This window comes from Phyllostomus discolor, chromosome 3 (genome assembly GCF_004126475.2).
Source record: "Phyllostomus discolor isolate MPI-MPIP mPhyDis1 chromosome 3, mPhyDis1.pri.v3, whole genome shotgun sequence".
Lineage (NCBI taxonomy): Eukaryota > Metazoa > Chordata > Mammalia > Chiroptera > Phyllostomidae > Phyllostomus > Phyllostomus discolor.
The window spans coordinates 10,362,276-10,380,420 of NC_040905.2; the positions used below are offsets into that span (position 1 = coordinate 10,362,276).

The following is an 18,145-nucleotide window of genomic DNA, read 5'->3' on the forward strand; positions in this document are numbered from 1 at the left end:
GATGATGCTCCACAGTCAGGTAGGCCAGTCGAAGTTGATAGCGATCAAATCGAGACATGAGAACAATCAATGCTATACCATGTGGGAGATAGCTCAAAATATCCAAATCGAGCACTAAAAATCATTCACCCCATCTTGGTTATATTAATCGCTTTGATATTTGGGTTCCACATAAATTGAGAGAAAAAAAACAAACCTTCTTGACCTCATCTCCACATGCGATTCTCCACTGAAACGTAAGAAAGACATTCCATTTTTAAACCAAACTGTGATGGGTGATGAAAAGTGGATACTTTACAACTACGTGGAATGGAAGAGACAGTGGGGCAAACACAATGAACAACCACCAACCACACCACAGGCCAGTCTTCATCCACAGAAAAGGATGCTGTGTATATGGTGGGGTTGGAAGGGAGTCCTCTTTTATGAGCTCCTTCCGGAAAACCAAGTGATTAATTCCAACAAGTACAGCTGCCAATTAGACCATCTGAAAGCAGCATTCCCCAAAAGCATCCAGAATTAGTCAACAGAAAACACAATCTTCCACCAGGATAACACAAGACCGCGTGTTTCTGTGGTGACCAGGCACACAGTTTAGCTGGGAAGTTCTGACTCATCCGTATATTCACCAGACGTGGCACCTTTGGGTTTCCGTTTATTTCAGTCTTTATAAAATTCTCTTAAAGGGAAAAAAGAATGTCAATTCTCTGGAAGACTGCAAAAGGCTCCTGGAACAGTTCCTTGCTCAAAAAGATAAAAAGTTTTGGGAAGATGGAATTATGAAGTTGCCCGAAAGATGGCAGAAGGTAGTGGGACAAGAATGGTGAATACATTGTATAATAAAGTTATTGGTGAAAATGAAAACTGTGTATTTTATTATTACTTTAAAACCAAACGAACTTTTGGACCAGCCCAATAGTAATGATGGGGAGGGTAGGTAAAAAAGAGTAGAGAGATCTCACTACTTTATAGCAAGTACTGGGTTGGCCCAAGAGTTCATTCGGTTTTTTCCCATAAGATGGCTCTAATAGTGCTTAGTTGTCTTTAACTTCATTCAAAACAATTTTCTTAGATTGTACTGTGACAGCTGTCATATCAGCGTGCACTTAAAAAAACATACTAGTACTAATGATAGTAAACACTAATGACAGTAAACATCCCTGGATAAAGGAGGTACTAATGATAGTAAATATCCTTGGGTAAAGGAAAAAGGTTTTGAGAAAGAAGTAAACGTACCAAGGGACTTTTTTTGAGAGATGGACAAGGTTTCTGTGAATCCAGGAGATAAAGCCTATGGCTATAAGAACTAATAAAGGATACAAGGAGAACATAACATTTTCTCATAATTACAAGAAAAGTAGTCAATTGAAAAGGAAACCCAAATTTTCATATAAGAGGGGGCATTAGAAAAGATTTGATTAAAATACCTCAAATATATGGGAAAAACTAAAATAAGTATTTTTTAAATACCTCGGAATAAATTTTACATTTATTAGTGCAAGTTTATTTAAACTTCAACAAAATTTAGGTCATAACCACATCAAATCTCAGAATACACTAAGTCTTAGAATCCACAAAGAATGAGTCAGGTATTATATTGTGGGAAGTATGCAGTAATTCTTCCAACTAAAACTTGTAACAGTTTAACATGGCATCACAGACTTTATAGACTGACTTTAGCAGGAATATTAACAGGGATGTTTTGCAAAAAATATTCAAGGTCTTCATCAATTTTCTCACAGGCTCTTAATCCTATGCTATTCAAATCATTTGTCACCCTTGCCCATTTTCTCCTTTTCAATTAAGAAATAACTCCAGTGAAAGACAAATACCATGTGATCTTCCTTGTAGTGGAATCTAATGCACAAAAAACAAAGGAGCAAAACAGAGTCAGAGCATGAAAGCATGGAGCAGACTGACAGCTGTCCGAGCGGAAGCGGGAGGTGGAGACCGGCAGAAAGAAGGCGAAGGGAGCAGCCAAAGAACACACACGCAGGACCTGTGGACCTGGACGACAGTGCGGATCGCCCTGGCGTGCCTGAGGGAGTGGGGGGTGCTGGGTGGAGGGGGGCAAAGGGGGGGAAATTGGGACAACTGTAATAGCAAAAACAGTACAATATAATTGAAAATAATAAACAAAGAACTCACTAACTCGAAACTAGACCCTCCTTTGGCAATGGTTTTGGGTGCAGAGATGGCTCTGGGTGGAGTGCAAGACACCCTTAACATTCATTTCCATAGATGTAATGAAAGTTCACATCTGCTGGATTTGCAACTCACTACATACATATCTGAATCTCCAGATCTACATTTAGATAGATCTATGTATAGATACCATATTGACAGTTTACTTATAATTGAGGAAATTACAATCCAACAGTCAGATAAAACATACCCTCCTGCCTTCCTCACTGCACTTAAATCACGCTTTGTGTCGTCTGCATAAACTAGCCCAACTTCCCCACTACACACTAATCACTGCAAACAAAGAAAACAGCCCAAACCAGCAGTGTCATCCACATTGCAGCTACACAAAACGTTGAACAAAATAAAGGCCGGTGCTCAGCTGCAGGAAGGACCCATGCTACAGACTGTTCCTGGCAGCTATCTGAGAGGACACAAAAGCCCCAGTGGCAACAGGAGCTATGAAGCAGACGGCCTTTTGACAAGGAAACTGTGGCCTGGAAACGTGGGGGTAAATGCTAAATCCTGACTCTCTAAAGGTAACTGTGACTAGATCAGAGGCTAACCTGACTCAGTAAAAAGTTCAGGAGGACAAGCAATGAAGACCACAGCCAAGGATGGCTAATTCATTCAACAAACATTTCTTAAGCCTTTCCTACACAAACATTTCTTAAGCCTTTCCTACGTGCGAGGCGCCTGTCAGGCCACCAGGGATACAGTGATGAAAGAGACAATGGAATGGCCCTCATGTAACCTGCATTACTGTGAGGACAAAGACAACAAACCAATATACACAACGTCAGATAAAGCAGTGACAGGCAGAACAGTGGTGTGTGGGGGGGGGGTACTTCTAGAAGGTAGTCAGAGAGGCAACACTGGCACAAAGACCCAAATAAAGCGAGGAAGCCGTGTGAAACCCTGAGTGTCACTCCGCAGAGGACCCAGTAAACAGAAAGGCTCTCAGAGGGCACAGGCACAGGGGCTGTGCAAACAGAAAGGCGGGTGTGGGTAGACAAGAGGGGAAGGGGCTGAAGTCAGAGAGACCCGAAGGGGCCAAGTCATGCAGGGCTTTAGAGATCAAGGCAAGAAACCCTGACCGCTTAATAACGTGATTGGGAGAAATTGGAGGGTTTACAGACAGGAAAACAACAAGGGAAGCAGGGAAGTAACAAGATCTGATATGTTTTTAAAAGATTGGATTACTCTGGTGATCAGAGAAATAAACTTCTTCTCCTTACAGGCTTAAATCTTAAATTATAAAGAGGATACCCTTGACATGCCTGCCATTTAACTTATCCTACGCAGGAAGCTGTTACTGCTCTAAAAAGCGTTAAGGTTTTTTTTAAACTATAAATATATTTGTTATGATATTGTCAGATCATCAAGAATATAATTTTTCTGCATTATTCTTTTTTAAAAGTAATTATTCTAGAATTAACTTTAACCTAAACCTCACTTGTTCCAATTTGTAGAAGATATGGTTTTTAGGTTTTTTTCCTTCCACTGTAGGCAGGAGACAAGTTGAAAAAAATGGATGCTTTCCAAAGCCAAAGTGCCTCTATTGCCCCCTAGTGTCCATCGTAAAGAATGAAGACCTTCACACACCAGCACTTTGGAAATGGTAAGGAACACATTCACTAGATTTCGGCATAGAGCTTCTAGCATCCTCTGCTGACAGAATCTTGCAGCTGTAATTCAATTTCTCTTTTAAAGAACATCAGTTTTCTCTAAAGTTAAAATCATTAAGCTTCTTCAAAAAATTTTTTTAAATTATTTTTCTTTCCAGTAAGCTGCAATTAAATTAAAACTGGTCATTAGTCAAATATTGGTAATGAATGGTAATGAAAACTATGATAAAACCCAGCAATTCTGAGTGCTTGGTGTGTGTCTACCCCGTATGTTTGGCGTATACATGAGTCATCTCATGCTCATATCAACTTCCGAGAACTGAGAGGAGGGTCTTTTCCACTTTTAATTCTTAAACCTTTCCCTACGCAGGAGGGGCAGAGACTGACTGATACAGGTGGTTGGCCATGACCAAGGTCAAGGGGATAGAAGCCTCGGCACAGGAGTCACAGCAGTGCAATGGTGGCCCAAACTGAGACTCTCCACGACAGAACGTGCCAGCCCGGGAGTCAGAGGGAGGTCACGAAAAACAGGTGCTCACGACTGAAAAGTCCCTGCTACATCTGGCCTTTAGTTACAGTCATGAACCGCAAGTCTCCATTTTCCGTAGTAATGGGAAACAGGATAGCAAGGGTAATGGAAATCCTCGATAATCCCAAAGTCTCCATTTAATTGTAAGTTACAACCTTCTTTACCTTTAAAAAAAAAATCAGAACCATGTGGACATTATAGATATGACTTAGATTTGATTTTTCACCCCTTTTCTCTGAACCCTACCCACTTGAATTTTTATTCACTTATCAAATTCAAAGAAAAATAATAATAAACCTCCTAACACTAAATACTTTGAATTATTTAACAGTTGGTGTAATTTGACAAAGTTTAATAATGGTTTGCATTCCATTTGCATTTGCATTATATTTGAAAGAATAATTTTATTACCACTGCATATAAGTGGCATAAAGTAAGAATGAGAGAAAAGCAAGCTTGTTATCGAAAGAAATCATGACATAGGACATTAATATCTGCAATCCCGGGACGTCAGCAGTGACACCAGGGCTACTACTGAGCAGCAACTGAAGTAAAATGCATAGAAAAAACAATCATCATAAGCAGGCAGTATAGTTCTTAATGTGCCTAAAGAACTACTTGGGTGATGGAAATGTCCTACATCTTGTACATAAAATTGTCAAAACTCATCAAACTGAACCTGTAAAGGTCCGTGAACATTATTATATGTAAATTACACCTCAGTAAAAACCATCATATTGTTAAAAATGTTTGTGAGACTGTTCTAAGATGAGAAAACTACAACTATTTTGGCCTCGTTTGACAGGGAAGTTCATAAGCGGTTATGGCTCATACAATTAAATTAACTAATTAATGTCACTGGACTGTGGGGCAGCTCTTATAATTATGTAACTGTCATCTAAATCATAAGCTCAGGACAAGGCACATGGACTGGTTCTGCCAGAAACATCCATCTAGTCACATTTCTACGCTCACGTTTCCTGCGTTCCCTCTCCCACCCCTACTTCCACTTTCCACCTAAGACTGGGAATCGACCCGTCACAAAGGGAAAGCACTCGCCAAGGCCATAAAACAAACTTTTCGATTATAAGAACCCAGTTCGCTCAATGCCGCTTGACAGATACTTACTCTGTATGTTCTACACGGAAGACACTACCCTAGAGGTTGTGAGAGTTTTTAAAAATCACGCACTGTTTATATACAAGTCCTTATACTTGAGGTCATCACATCCAACAGCAAAGGGGCCACAGAGGAGTGAAGACAAGCACACAGATATGCTTGAGGAAGAAAAGCAGCACGAGTTTGCTGCGGGGGGCGGAACCAGGCCTGAGAGGAACACAGGCAGCTGGGTGCGGAGACGGTGCCTAGAGGAAATCACGTTTGAAAAGGTCGCTAAGGGCTGAACGGACTTTTAACGAGCAGAGACTGGAGGGATGAGCAGCAAGCACTAAAGTTTTGATCAGTATCTACTCAAAGCTAGCAAACTCCTTTCTCAGAGAATATGAATGGGCAAATAGGAATTGGTGAGGTATGATACATTTACGAATCACACCTTCAATATGTTGATTAGCCCATGTTGATGAAATATGAGACATATCCCTGAAACACATGTTCTGAATTACGGATAGGGGCAGTGTTAAATGGGGGACAAGTCATATGTAAGTTGTGGAAAATAATAAAAGAGAGCAGGGAGCAAGTAAAAACACCTTTAAGAAAATAGTATCATCAACTCAACTGAGGGAAAACTGCTCATTTTGTTTACAGGTAGAACTCACTTCACTGAGGGGGTCCGCTCCCCTAAAGTGGAGCAGTTTAAAATGCACTTCCTCGGTCAGATTTCTTACCGGGAATCCTTTTGTAAAGTTTATGAAGTCATTTTTTACTCCTCTATTTCCCTTATGAATATTTCAGTGATTCTCTATATAAATGAACTTGACAGATATATAGTTGAACTTGACTAAAATCTCATCCAAGACTAGTTTTATGGAATCTTCATTTAACAAAATGAACCAAAAAGATTAGAACTCATTTCTGAAGCAATAAAAACAACAGAAAAGCTACTAAACAGTAGGACATAAAAGACACATAGGAATTCAAATGAAACCCATGCCTGCTAATATTGTAATCAAATCCTAAGAGTTTAAAGATTGCATTAGTATCCATAAACTTTGTCTTTTATTATTCCTTTGGGAAAAGGCAACTAATATGTCCACAACTAACAAAATAAAATAACATATACATATATGTTATGTGTTATGTTAAAATAACAATATACATATATGTCATGCAATGTCAAAGGACTATACACAATGGCTAAAATGACCCCTGAAAAAGGCAAATAAATAACTTGTCGTTACTGTAACTGCAAGTGCTAAACACTGAGTACAATTTTTGCTCACTACATAGTTGCTGGTTGGCTCCCAGCATTATCCGTCCTTCATCATGGAAGCACTGACCTCCAGCTAGAATCCTGGCTTCCTAAAGTAAATACTGTATCTCTCATGTGAAAGAAAGATACAAAGTTCAAACCAAGTAGCCTTCTCTATCCCTCCGCCATCCTGCGGACAAAAATGCAATATTAATGGCTGTCTGCTTGAGCATCCATCCTGGTGCCTGCGTGGTGAGGATGGCAAAATAAAGGCAAACAAAAAACCAGAAGCAGCCTAAATCTGTGATATCCTGGGCCTGCAAACTAATTCTGATCCATTTAACTTGATTTCACTTCTGTGACCACCCCCCCCCCCAAAAAAAGGTTTAAGCTATTGTCATTTCCCAGTTTGTCAGCAGCTGCCAAATCAGCAATGCTCGACCCCAGGCGGAGCTTGGCCACTCAGAGCAGGCCCCGCCCCGCAGACTCCAGTGGTGCGGAGGGAGCGCAGCAGGGCAACAAGCACGGAGCCAGGTTTGAGCTGCAGTTCTGCCACTTAATATCCAGATAAGGGAGCAAACAAGCAAATTGAGTAAGTTATTTGACCTCTATGGGACAAAAGATGAAGAAATCAATTGCTTAGTTAGTGGTAGTTTTTTGTATTTTTGTACCAAAATGTTTATAGTTTTATTTATACTCAGACACATGTCTCACTTGCTTACTCCTAATCTGCAGTTGTTTCTCCTATTCCAAAACAGGTACCTTTTTTCATTTTCAATTGTTTAAACTGGAAATTACTATTAAATTAATCTGTCATAAAAGTTCTGAGGAGTTCCTTTTGGTTTTAAGTAGAGTCATATTAAATGCGACAATATCTAACTTCTTTCCTAATGTGTAGTCTTGTATTACTCCCGTTTGATTTAATTGGCAAAAATGTCTACAATAATAATGTGACAATTACCATCTTTATCGCATTCCTTACTATTTTTAAGATTTTATTTGCTTTTAGAGAGAGAGGGAGAAGGAGAGAGAAATGTGGACGTGAGAGAGAACATGGATTGGCTGCACCTCTTGCAGGCGCCCTGCCTGGGGATGGAGTCCACAACCCAGGCGTGTGCCCTGACCGGGAATCGAACCTGGACCTTTCCCTTTGTGGGACAACACCCAACCAACTGAGCCACACCAGCCAGGGCCGTGTCCCTGATTTTAAAGAGAACACCCCTAATGTTCCTTACTTATAACACTGACTACTGGTATGAAGCATGAATAAATTATTTAATGTGATATAAAAGTTTCCTTTTAGTTCCACTTTTAAATGTTTTTCTTAGCAATCACACTAAAAATTTTTTTTAAAGATTTTACTTATTTATTTCCAGAGAGGGAAGGGAGGGAGAGAGAGAGAGAGAGAAACATCAATGTGCAGTTGCTGGGGGCCATGGCCTGCAACCCAGGCATGTGCCCTGACTGGGAATCGAACCTGCAATGCTTTGGTTCGCAGCCCACGCTCAATCCACTGAGCTACGCCAGCCAGGACTGCAATCACACTAAAAATTTTTAATCCACATTTTGCTACATATTAAAGTAGATGACCATGGGGTAATGATACACAGCAGGCACCCTCCGAAGGGTTCCACATACACTCCTCCACTCATTTAGTGGCCCGCACAACTGCAGCGGATTAGCCCCAGGTCACAAAGGAGAAAGAAAACAGAGCGGTCACGCCACTTGCCCAAAGGCGCAGGGCTGAGAGCGAAGGAGCTCCGTCTGGCCCCCAGTCCCACCCTCTTCACCACTACTCTGCATTACCGCCGTGTCTCTGTTTTCCCTCTTCGTGCTGCCTGGGTCACCATGACAGTTCCCAGCTGACCGTGGGAGCTGGGAGACCACCGACCAGTAGCATCGAAGTGGCATGGACTCACTGAGGGGCTGGCAGTGATGGAGATGGAGAGACACGGGAGACCTGGTAGAAACCCCGGGGACGGAGCCAATGAGACCAGCTAGTGCGTCCGAGCCGGGTGTGGAGAGGAGGGAGACAGGGACCAATGAGGGTGGCTGGGTTTGGGGGCCTACCCACAGCAAACGTTCAGAACTCTGCCTCCCACGTATCACATTAACTGTATGTTCCCTGGGGTTTTTTTCCTTTATTTGTAAGGGAAAAATGGGAAGTTTCCTTTATTCCTCCTAATTTTTGCTTTCTTATAGCATTTCATTATATTAAATCCTTTTGGGAACATAGGAAGATATAAACTTATTCACTAGTACAGTACTTACACTTATTTCCGATAGGTGTTCGATACTATTTCAGGTTTGTTTTTTCTACCTGTTCTAGATTTTTAACTTACTATCTGAATTGCCTTACAGTGAAGGACTATAATCCTTCACTGCTTGTAAGCCCATTATTTGTCTGTAATGACAGGCACAGTGTATGATCAATGTGGACACTGGAAAATAAAAAAGCACAAGGCAGGAAAAAAGCCTTATCCTCACCCCCACAATCCGGAAGCAAGCAAGGGGCACGTTTTTCCACGCATTTGTATCAGTGCCGTCCACACAGGTTTGCCTCCCTCCCTAGTGCCACTGAAAACTCTTACTAAACATGTTCAATGACCGCAACATATTTTTATGACTATATAATTCACATATCCTTCCCCTATTATTAGATATTTACTTACAGAATTTCTAATTATTCCACAATTTCCATACATCATTTATTGTCAAACATTTTTTGGACATGAAAGCTTTCTGTCAAAAGAAAGCTCTACCCCTGGCTGGCGTAGCTCAGTGGATTGAGCGCGGGCTGTTAACCAAAGCATCGCAGGTTCGATTCCCAGTCAGGGCACATGCCTGGGTTGCAGGCCACAACCCCCGGCAACCGCACTTTGATGTTTCTCTCTCTCTCTCTCTCTCCCCCTCCCTTCCCTCTCTAAAAATAAATAAATAAAATCTTAAAAAAAAAAAAAAAAGAAAGCTCTGAACAAGCCTAATCATTTTTTTTTTTTGCGGGGACCATGACATTTGTTTACATTTTGCCTTTAAAAGCCAGAACAAGCTCTGGCCAGTGTGGCACAGTTGGCTGGAGCACTGTCCTGTAAACCGAAGGGTCACAGGTTCAATTCCCAGTCAGAGCACATGCCTAGGCTGTGGGTTCAGCCCTGGCTGGGGCACATGCAAGAGGCAACTGATCGATGTATTTCTCTCTCACATCGATGTTCCTCTCCCTCTCTCTCCCCCTCCCTTCCCCCTCTCTAAAGTCAATAAGCACTTCCTCAGGTGAGATAAAACACACACACACACACACACACACACAAGAAATGCTGCTCTCTGGGAAGTCACCCCACCAGAAATACATGAGTGCACTGAACGCACTGAAGTCGGAATCTCAGCACCACCAGTGAAGCGGCCAGGGACATGCTCTCCTTGGCTCCCCCGTGAAAACTCGCAGGAGGGATCCCATTCCACACCTGCCGCCCCCAAAGCACGTTCCCCGGGCCACGTTCCAAAACCAGTATTATGAGGACTGCTGTGATAAGGAGGACTTTGTGCATAGAGCTCTTCCCCACATTTCCTCAGGACAGAATCCCAGAAGTGATGTCACCGAGTTTAAAGGAGACGAAAACTTTTTTAAGGCTCTTGATACTCGGTAACATCGTTCCAATCATAAAAACAGCTGTGAGAGGAACTGGCTCAGTTCCTAGAATATCTACCTGTTCGTAGCTCTGCAAAGAACATGACGGTGATGATTAACAGACATAATTCAGGAGAGGCCTAAAATGCATAAAAATGAGCACACTTCAAAAGGCCGGGAGCTTGCCGCCTCTCCACGCCCTCTTCGGAAGCCAACTGAACACTGACCCTTCTAGAGAAACCAATTTTCACGCATTATCAAAGAAATATTTGCCACAAAATAATAAAATTACTCCTAAGGTATTTGGGAGAAAGAATATTCTTATATACAGTTTTCCGTGTAACCTTCAAAGTGGCTTTGCCGTCACAGAGGGACAAGGCAGCGATTCCACGGCCACCTTCTGAAGAAGCAGCACTATGTCAGCCACATCTCACGTCCTTCAGTGTCCACGATGCGTGACACTGATCCTAACTCGTGGAGGCACACCACCGCGGCTGACCGACGGCCCTGCACTAGCTGTGACCGTCTGGGTCCGCGGCCCTGTGCCCGCCTTCACTTCAGCACAGACTGCAGGCGTCCAGGCAGGGCCCACCCCCGACCCACCACATCCGCCTATCCTGCAGGTGTCCGAGCCTGAGCGCGCTTGGTTTTTCAGTGACCCCAGATGATTCTTACAGTCAGGCTCAGAACCACTGGGTTTTTAAAAAGCTATTTTTTAAAAAATATTTTCCCATTAATTTCAATAATACTTGCTGAAATATTTAGCCTCTCAAGTATGTGAACTTGGCTGCTTTCCGGCTCCACAGAATGTCTCGGGGCTTTGCAAGTTTCTGAGCAACAAAGTAATCAAATTGCACTCAGGAGTCCCCAGACGGAGCCCTGCCCACTGTGGAGGTCTACTCTCACTCACTAGGTAATGAGCACTATGCATCATTTGCAGTGGGGCCCGTGTTACAAACAGTTTGATCTTGAAGCAGTGAGGAAAAGGGGATTGAAATGAGAGATCCTAGAGGCCTTTAAAGAGACAAGCTAAGCAGTAGAAAATAAAAGTTTGATCTTAGCTGTTGAATTGAGAATACTGTTGGAGCTTAAATATGGACGTTTCATGAGTGGTTAGAAAGCTGGACCTGAAGTTCAGATGAGATGCTCTGAGTGAACAGGAGTCACGAAAACAAGAAGATGTGAGAAGCTCATCTCCGGCCAAGTGTGAAATGATAAGGTAAACAAGGGTATGTCCTCGGGGAATGCTTACCGTTAGGGAAGCAGGACAGAATATGAAGCAGTAAAAGCGACTCTAGCAGAAACGTAAGCACCACCAGAACAGGGATTTGTCTGCTTCATTCATTGCGATGTCCCCAACACCCAGAGAGTACCTGTCATCGAAAGGTCGCAGGTTCAATTCCTGGTCAGGGCACATACCTATGTTGGGGGTTTGAGGCCCTGGTCAGGGCTCATGAGGAAGGCAACCAATCGATGTTTCTCTCTCACACTGATGTTTCTCTCTCTCTCTCTCTCTCTCTCTCTCTCTCTCTCCCCTCTTTTTCCCCCTCTCTAAAAAAATCAATAAAACATATCCTTGGGTGAGGATTGAATGAATGAATGAATGAATGAATGAATACAACTGAGGCCGTTATTGGAACACATCACCAACAGCCTTGCTTTGACCTACATATTATTTTATCAGCATTTTCTCTTTACTATGTTTATAATAGCATGACATTATAAAAAGACAATGATGTATTTCCAAAAAGAATCAATGCATATAATCCTTTAAAAAAAAAGGCAAGCTGTTGCTCAATCTCCTGACAGACACTCATTCATTACAGCCAGGACAAGTGGGTTTCTGAGCCCCGCGCCCAGGATGGGTCGCCTCCTGCATCGCTGCACTTTAGTAAATACTACACACCAGTCCAGGTCAAAGGTCTGCCTGTTTGTTTATCAACTTTCTATTCTGGACAACCTGAATTCTCCCACCACCCTGACTCTGCGCTTTCACACTGTGCCTTTGTTCCTGCCATTCGCTCTCCACAGACAGGATGTGGCCTCCCCCACCACCTGCACCAAAACGTCACCCTCTAGGAGGCCCATTCAAATTCCACCCCCTCCGGAAGGTATTTCTCCTGTGTACTGCTCTGTGACTGACCTCAGCAGCCTCATCGTCCCACTTGCCCCTGGTGAGGACACTCAGCCACACGCTGATCACGTGACATTTCACCGCCGTACCGTGCGCTTGCGTGGATTTAGGCCTTTGCTTTAGCAAACGTTTTCCTGCTCGCAACACCTGTTTCTTCCGTTCTCTGTCCCCCAGACCCTCGTTAGCCTTGCAAACCTGAAGCAGTCCGCTCAGGCTAGCCCAACAAAACACACAGGCTGGGTGGCTTAAACTTGGGAAATTTATTTCCTCACAGTTCTGGAGGCTGGAAGTCCACGATCCAGGTGTCAAGAATTTGATTTGTGATGAGGACATTCTTCTTGTCTTGCAGAGGGCAGCTCTCTGGTGCCTCTCTCCTCGTAAAGACACTAATCCTATCGTATCAGGACCCACCCTTATGACCTAACTTAACATTAACTACTTCCAAAGAGGCTCATCTGCACATACAATGACAGTGGGGGGGGGGGTTAAGGGTTTCAACATACAAATTTTGGAAGCACACAAACATTAAATAGATAACATTCTCACATTTAATACATCAACCTAAATATCACCTAATCTGTGAACTACCCAAAGTTAAGTATATCTTTCTCATGTCCATAGCATGTTGTGGGAAAGTACATGATAAATTTGTGTGACCTGGGTGTGTGCTTCTTGTTGCTTCTGGTCACCCACATGCACTTGAAAAGAAAATGACAGATGAAGGTTCTGTATATGTTCAATAGATAAAACATACACATTTGTATGGTTCAAATCTTTACTCGTACTAACTGTGATCTTAACAATTTCTGAATCTCCCTTTACAACTGTAGATTCTCCATTTCTCCTTATAATCCTACCAATTTTTGCTTTGAGTATACTGTGTTAAACACACAGAGGTTAAGGACTGCCAAATGTTCCTGGAGAATACATTATTCTTTTTACCATCAGGTAATGACACTCAATTTGCTAATTCAGATTATGAATTTAAAGCTTATTTTGTCTTAAATTGATTTTATGATACTAATCAGTTATCTTTGGATTGCTATTTTCCTGATATATTCTCTTCCTTTTTCGTTCAACATTTCTGTGTCAATACATTTTAGGTGTATCACTCACAGAGTACGTGTGAATTTCTCCATCCAGTCTGAGAACTGCTATCTCTTAAGTGGCAAGTCCATATGCATCTATTGTGAATAATGACGCATTTGTATTCATGCCCACCACCTTAATTTGTGATCGCTGTTTACTGGGATTTCCTGCTACCTCCTTTGTCTCCTCTCTGGTGATGTACTGGAATGTTTGCATTTCATTCCATGGCACATGGATAGCCCTGCCGTGAATGTCGTGCAGACAACAAGAGGATGCATTTTCCGCAGGAATTTTAGAAACAACAACAAAACAAACTAAAGGTGGGTCTGCTTTATACAATCACCATTACTGACAGTTCTAGAAATCTCAGTGTAGAAATTTATATTTTGTTATGTTTGCTATTAGTGCAGTTTTAACAATATGTGCAAACTTGGAGTTAGCATATTTTTACCTTTTAATGCCGCATTCAACATGAAGTTAATTTGAAGATTCTGTTATGCAGTCTGCACGACATACGGGCACCACATACGTGCTCGACTACACGCGTTTTCGGATGTTTTCAATGATTCGAAATCATTCGAGCTTATTTCAAGGCTAACTCCACACCCCCAGTCCCTGTTGTACCGCACACTTCTGCATGTCAACAGCGGGCTCGGATTCAAAACACTGGTTATTGAGACAAAGACAAAATCTGAGTCCCTTCCATGCATAACTTCCACAGAGTAACAACTCTCTGACTGCCAGGGTTCAAAACAGAAGACGGCGGAATCCCAAAGGGCCACACGTGAACTCCCCAGCAGACGGCGTCAAAACCATTCTGGAGCAACGAATCATTTAATGCCAGTATTTGCCACGATTCAGACATTTTCTCTGATTCTCAGAGATGAAAACTTAATAGTTTTTACCAAGTATATTAGAAAGTGAGGGATTTTCTATAAAATAGATTTTAGTAAAAACATTTCAAAGACAGAGATTTTTTTTAAGCCAGTAAAATTCATGTTAAAAAGGAAAAAAAGTACATTCAACACCGCAGTTTTGGAAATTTATTATAAAATACGATGTTTAATGAAAATGCCCAATTTATTCTTAAGTACTTCTTTTCCTAATATTATATACACCCAAGCACATACACCTGTATGCATGTTTGTACGTATGTGTGTGTATGTCATTTCATGCAAAAAACCTTTTTCAAAATTGAGATCAAAAGCTTTCTCTGATCCACTGCGACGAACACAGATGGGCAAGTCTGCTACCCCAGGTGGGTGTGAGTCTGCAGGGAATGCCCAGTCTGTGATGTTGCTGACACAGCTGCAAAGCGGTCAGTTTCTCTTCTGACCATTATCTGTGTCACTTCTTAAGTACTACCAAAAATAACTTACCACACAGAGGGAGGTGGTATTAAAAAATAATCCACTCCAGGTATCAAATACGCAAAGTAAACCAGTGGTTTCCTTTGTGTTTTTTCCTTTTAGTACTTTTGAGGTTGTACAATTTATTTCTATTCTTTGACCAATTACTCTTAACACTGTAAATTACACGCTCAGCTTAAACTAATCTGAAGTTAATGAATGTCTGTAGCCTCCTCCAAATAATACAAGTTCTTCAAAATGAATGAACTGATTCCACTATCACAGTTTTCACATTATTTTTCACAAAAATTGGAGATCCACTTGGTCTTTAAATCCCATATCATTACCATTATCCCATTCATCATTACCATTATTTACACTCCCTGCTTACAAAGATTTAATAAAATATCTATTAATCAATTTCTTCTTTAACACACTGCTTCCGGCTCTCCACGCATTATTTTTGAATTCTATTCCTTCATTTCTGAAGTGCATCCTTTAGAGCTGAACTTTCAACAAGGGCCTTCAGCAGTAAATTCAGATCCTTTTCTTTTTAATTTAGTCTCACTCATGAATAACAGTCTAGCAGGGAACTGGTAGCTACGCTCCTCTGAGCTACCCCACTGAGTTCCTAAATTACCACTGAAATACTTACTTCTTCCTCTTCGGAATCACTGTCACCATCATCATCTTCTTCCTCTTCTTCCTGGAGAGGGGGCGGTAAGTGGCCGATAGCTTCCTCCACGCGATGGACCGGCTCTTCCACCATCTCCGGGGGTAGAGGAGGGCCAATCAGCTCGTCGTCGTCGGAAGAGTCGGAGCTCTCTTCGCTTCCACTGCTGCTCGTGTCACTGAGGACAGAAACAGGGCTCTCTGCCTCTGCCCCGAGGGAGACCACGCCCCAGGGACAGCGGCCCCCACTCTCCTCCTGAGGCCTGATGTTAACATTGTTTTTGTCTTAAGAGAGCAAAACACTTCATTTATCCACTTACCTTACCTAGGCATAAGTGAGAGTCAGGAATAAAGGCCCATTCCGCACCAGAGGCCCGTTAGATCACCCTCCCTCGTGGAGGGACAGCGGGACAACTGGAACGTGCAAGGAAAACCACAAAAGCACGACACCCACAAAGGAAGATCACTTGACCATACTTGAATCCAGTCACTGTTTGCCACAAGGGCAAAGAAAGCCAGTCACGGAAGAAGGTTAGTATTACTCCCAACATGTCTCAATATGATTTCTGAAATACAAATTACTTCTCAGTTCTAATTCAAGTTTGCTGAGTTGCTAAAATGTTCAGTGCCACATTCCTGGATCCTAAAAATATCTTATTCCAGTGAGTGTCATATTGATTCTGGACTGGTTTGCTGTCCGGGATACCTGAGGGAGGACTGATGCACACTCTCATTACGGTCTTTACCAAACACCTCCAGCCTCCTGGAAGCCGCCACCGCCACCATCCCCCGACCTCCTGCCCCATCCCAGTGAGTCGAGAATTGCCTTCCTAATTGTAGCGATGAATCTAGCAAATATTTTATATGACTCCAAAGTATCACAACCTTCTAATTAAGGGTTTCTGGTGTGCAATCTCAAGAAAGCATTTCTGTCCTTTGTGTTCCTTGCTGTGTCTCTAGCATCTAGACGATGCCTGACATATCTGTTACAGAAAAAAATGGGATTCTCCTTGCTATTTTCATCTCGCTTCACTCAAAAGGAATTCATTCTCACATGCTACCCTCACACAAGGCACTACCAAACCTCCACACAGAGCGTTGCCCTTTGTTCTCGAGATGGTCCTGCTCCGGCCCTGTGCTCCGGCCCCGCAGGCCTCCGTCCTGGCTCTGACCAGACAGGGCCAGCCCGGCTCAGCGTGAGGGCCTTTGTACCCGCAGTCGCTTTGCTGGCACTGCCGTCACACGGGCTCTTTCTCGCCCCTGGGGTCTCCTGAAAAGGCGCCTCCTGAAAGAGGCCTTCAGGGCCCCCCTTTCTGAACTTTCAAAAACATCCTTGCCCGTCACTACCGCCTTAATTGCCTCACTGTGATTATTAACTACATACATGTGGGTTATCCCATCTGATTGGTTATCAGCTGTTTATAACCTGTTCTCCCTCCCCTCCACCCCACAACGATGGGAGCTCGCACATTTCAGCCGACTTGCGTCCCCAGAGACAGTCAACAACATAATAAATAACAGCTGAAAGGCTGAATAGATTTGTATTAAAGTATCACACTCTCAAATGTCCTCCCTCATGATTAAGTCACACATTTCCAACTGCACTGGTTTGGAAGTCAGACTGTATCCATGCAAAAGGCTTTGGGCCACAGAGAATTGGACGTTGAAGTGACGGTGGCCCTCAGAGCCCGCGCTGTAACTGAGCAAGCCGGTTCGGAAGCCAGCCCCCAGCCCGGAGCCGAGGACCTAAGGGAGCCCTGCTGATCTCACCACGGCTGACTCTGCAGGCCGCAGCCCCACCCGGACCTGGGTGTGCTTAAGCCAAAAAATAAACAATCTTTAACATATTTTCAATAGTCTGAAAAACAAAGTCCATGAAATTATGTCCAAAAATGTCCTTGACAGAAAACAGAACACGTTTCATGTTTAAAATATGCCTTTGATTCAATGTGGTGCCAAAATACGAACCAGAAACTGAGAAACAATATGTATTAGATGAAAAGACAACTAAGAATCAAATCCAGCCCTGGCTGGTGTAGCTCAGTGGATTGAGCACGGACTGGGAACCAAAGTGTCCCAGGTTCGATTCCCAGTCAGGGCACATTCCTGGGTTGCAGGCCATAACCCCCAGCAACCGCACATTGATGTTTCTCTCTCTCTCTCCCTCTCTCTCCCTCCCTTCCCTCTCTAAAAATAAATAAATAAATAAAATCTTAAAAAAAAAAAAAAAGAATCAAATCCTAATATTTTTCTCAGCTGAGTTTTTCAAAGAAAGACAGCTTAGCTAAGCATTAAAAAGATGTATAGTTGTACAATTTCAATTTAGGAATTAAATTCATAAGCAAATCCATTTTTTCCTGACACTAATTTCTTAAAATGAAATGCAAACATCTGATTCCTGCCTTACAAATTTAGAGTATATCAATATTTCTCACCTACCTTTTAGCTATATGTAGCTACACTGTATGTGTAGCTATGCTGTATGTAGCTACCTTGTAGCTATATGTAGCTACATTATGCATTCACTGCATAAATGACATATTTCTTCCTAGTATTTGTATTTCATT

The 18,145-nt window shown here is 42.5% G+C and overlaps 1 protein-coding gene across 2 annotated transcripts in view; it reads right to left on the reverse strand.

Moving 5' to 3' along the window:
* The window catches only part of WDR70 (WD repeat domain 70), a 221,509-nt gene that overhangs the window by 187,721 nt on the left and 15,643 nt on the right, over positions 1-18,145 (reverse strand). For both annotated transcript variants that reach the window (XM_028527092.2, XM_036020201.1), the window contains exon 5: positions 15,562-15,757. In XM_028527092.2, coding sequence (XP_028382893.1) covers positions 15,562-15,757 — 196 coding nt within the window. The remainder of the gene's footprint in view (positions 1-15,561; positions 15,758-18,145) is intronic.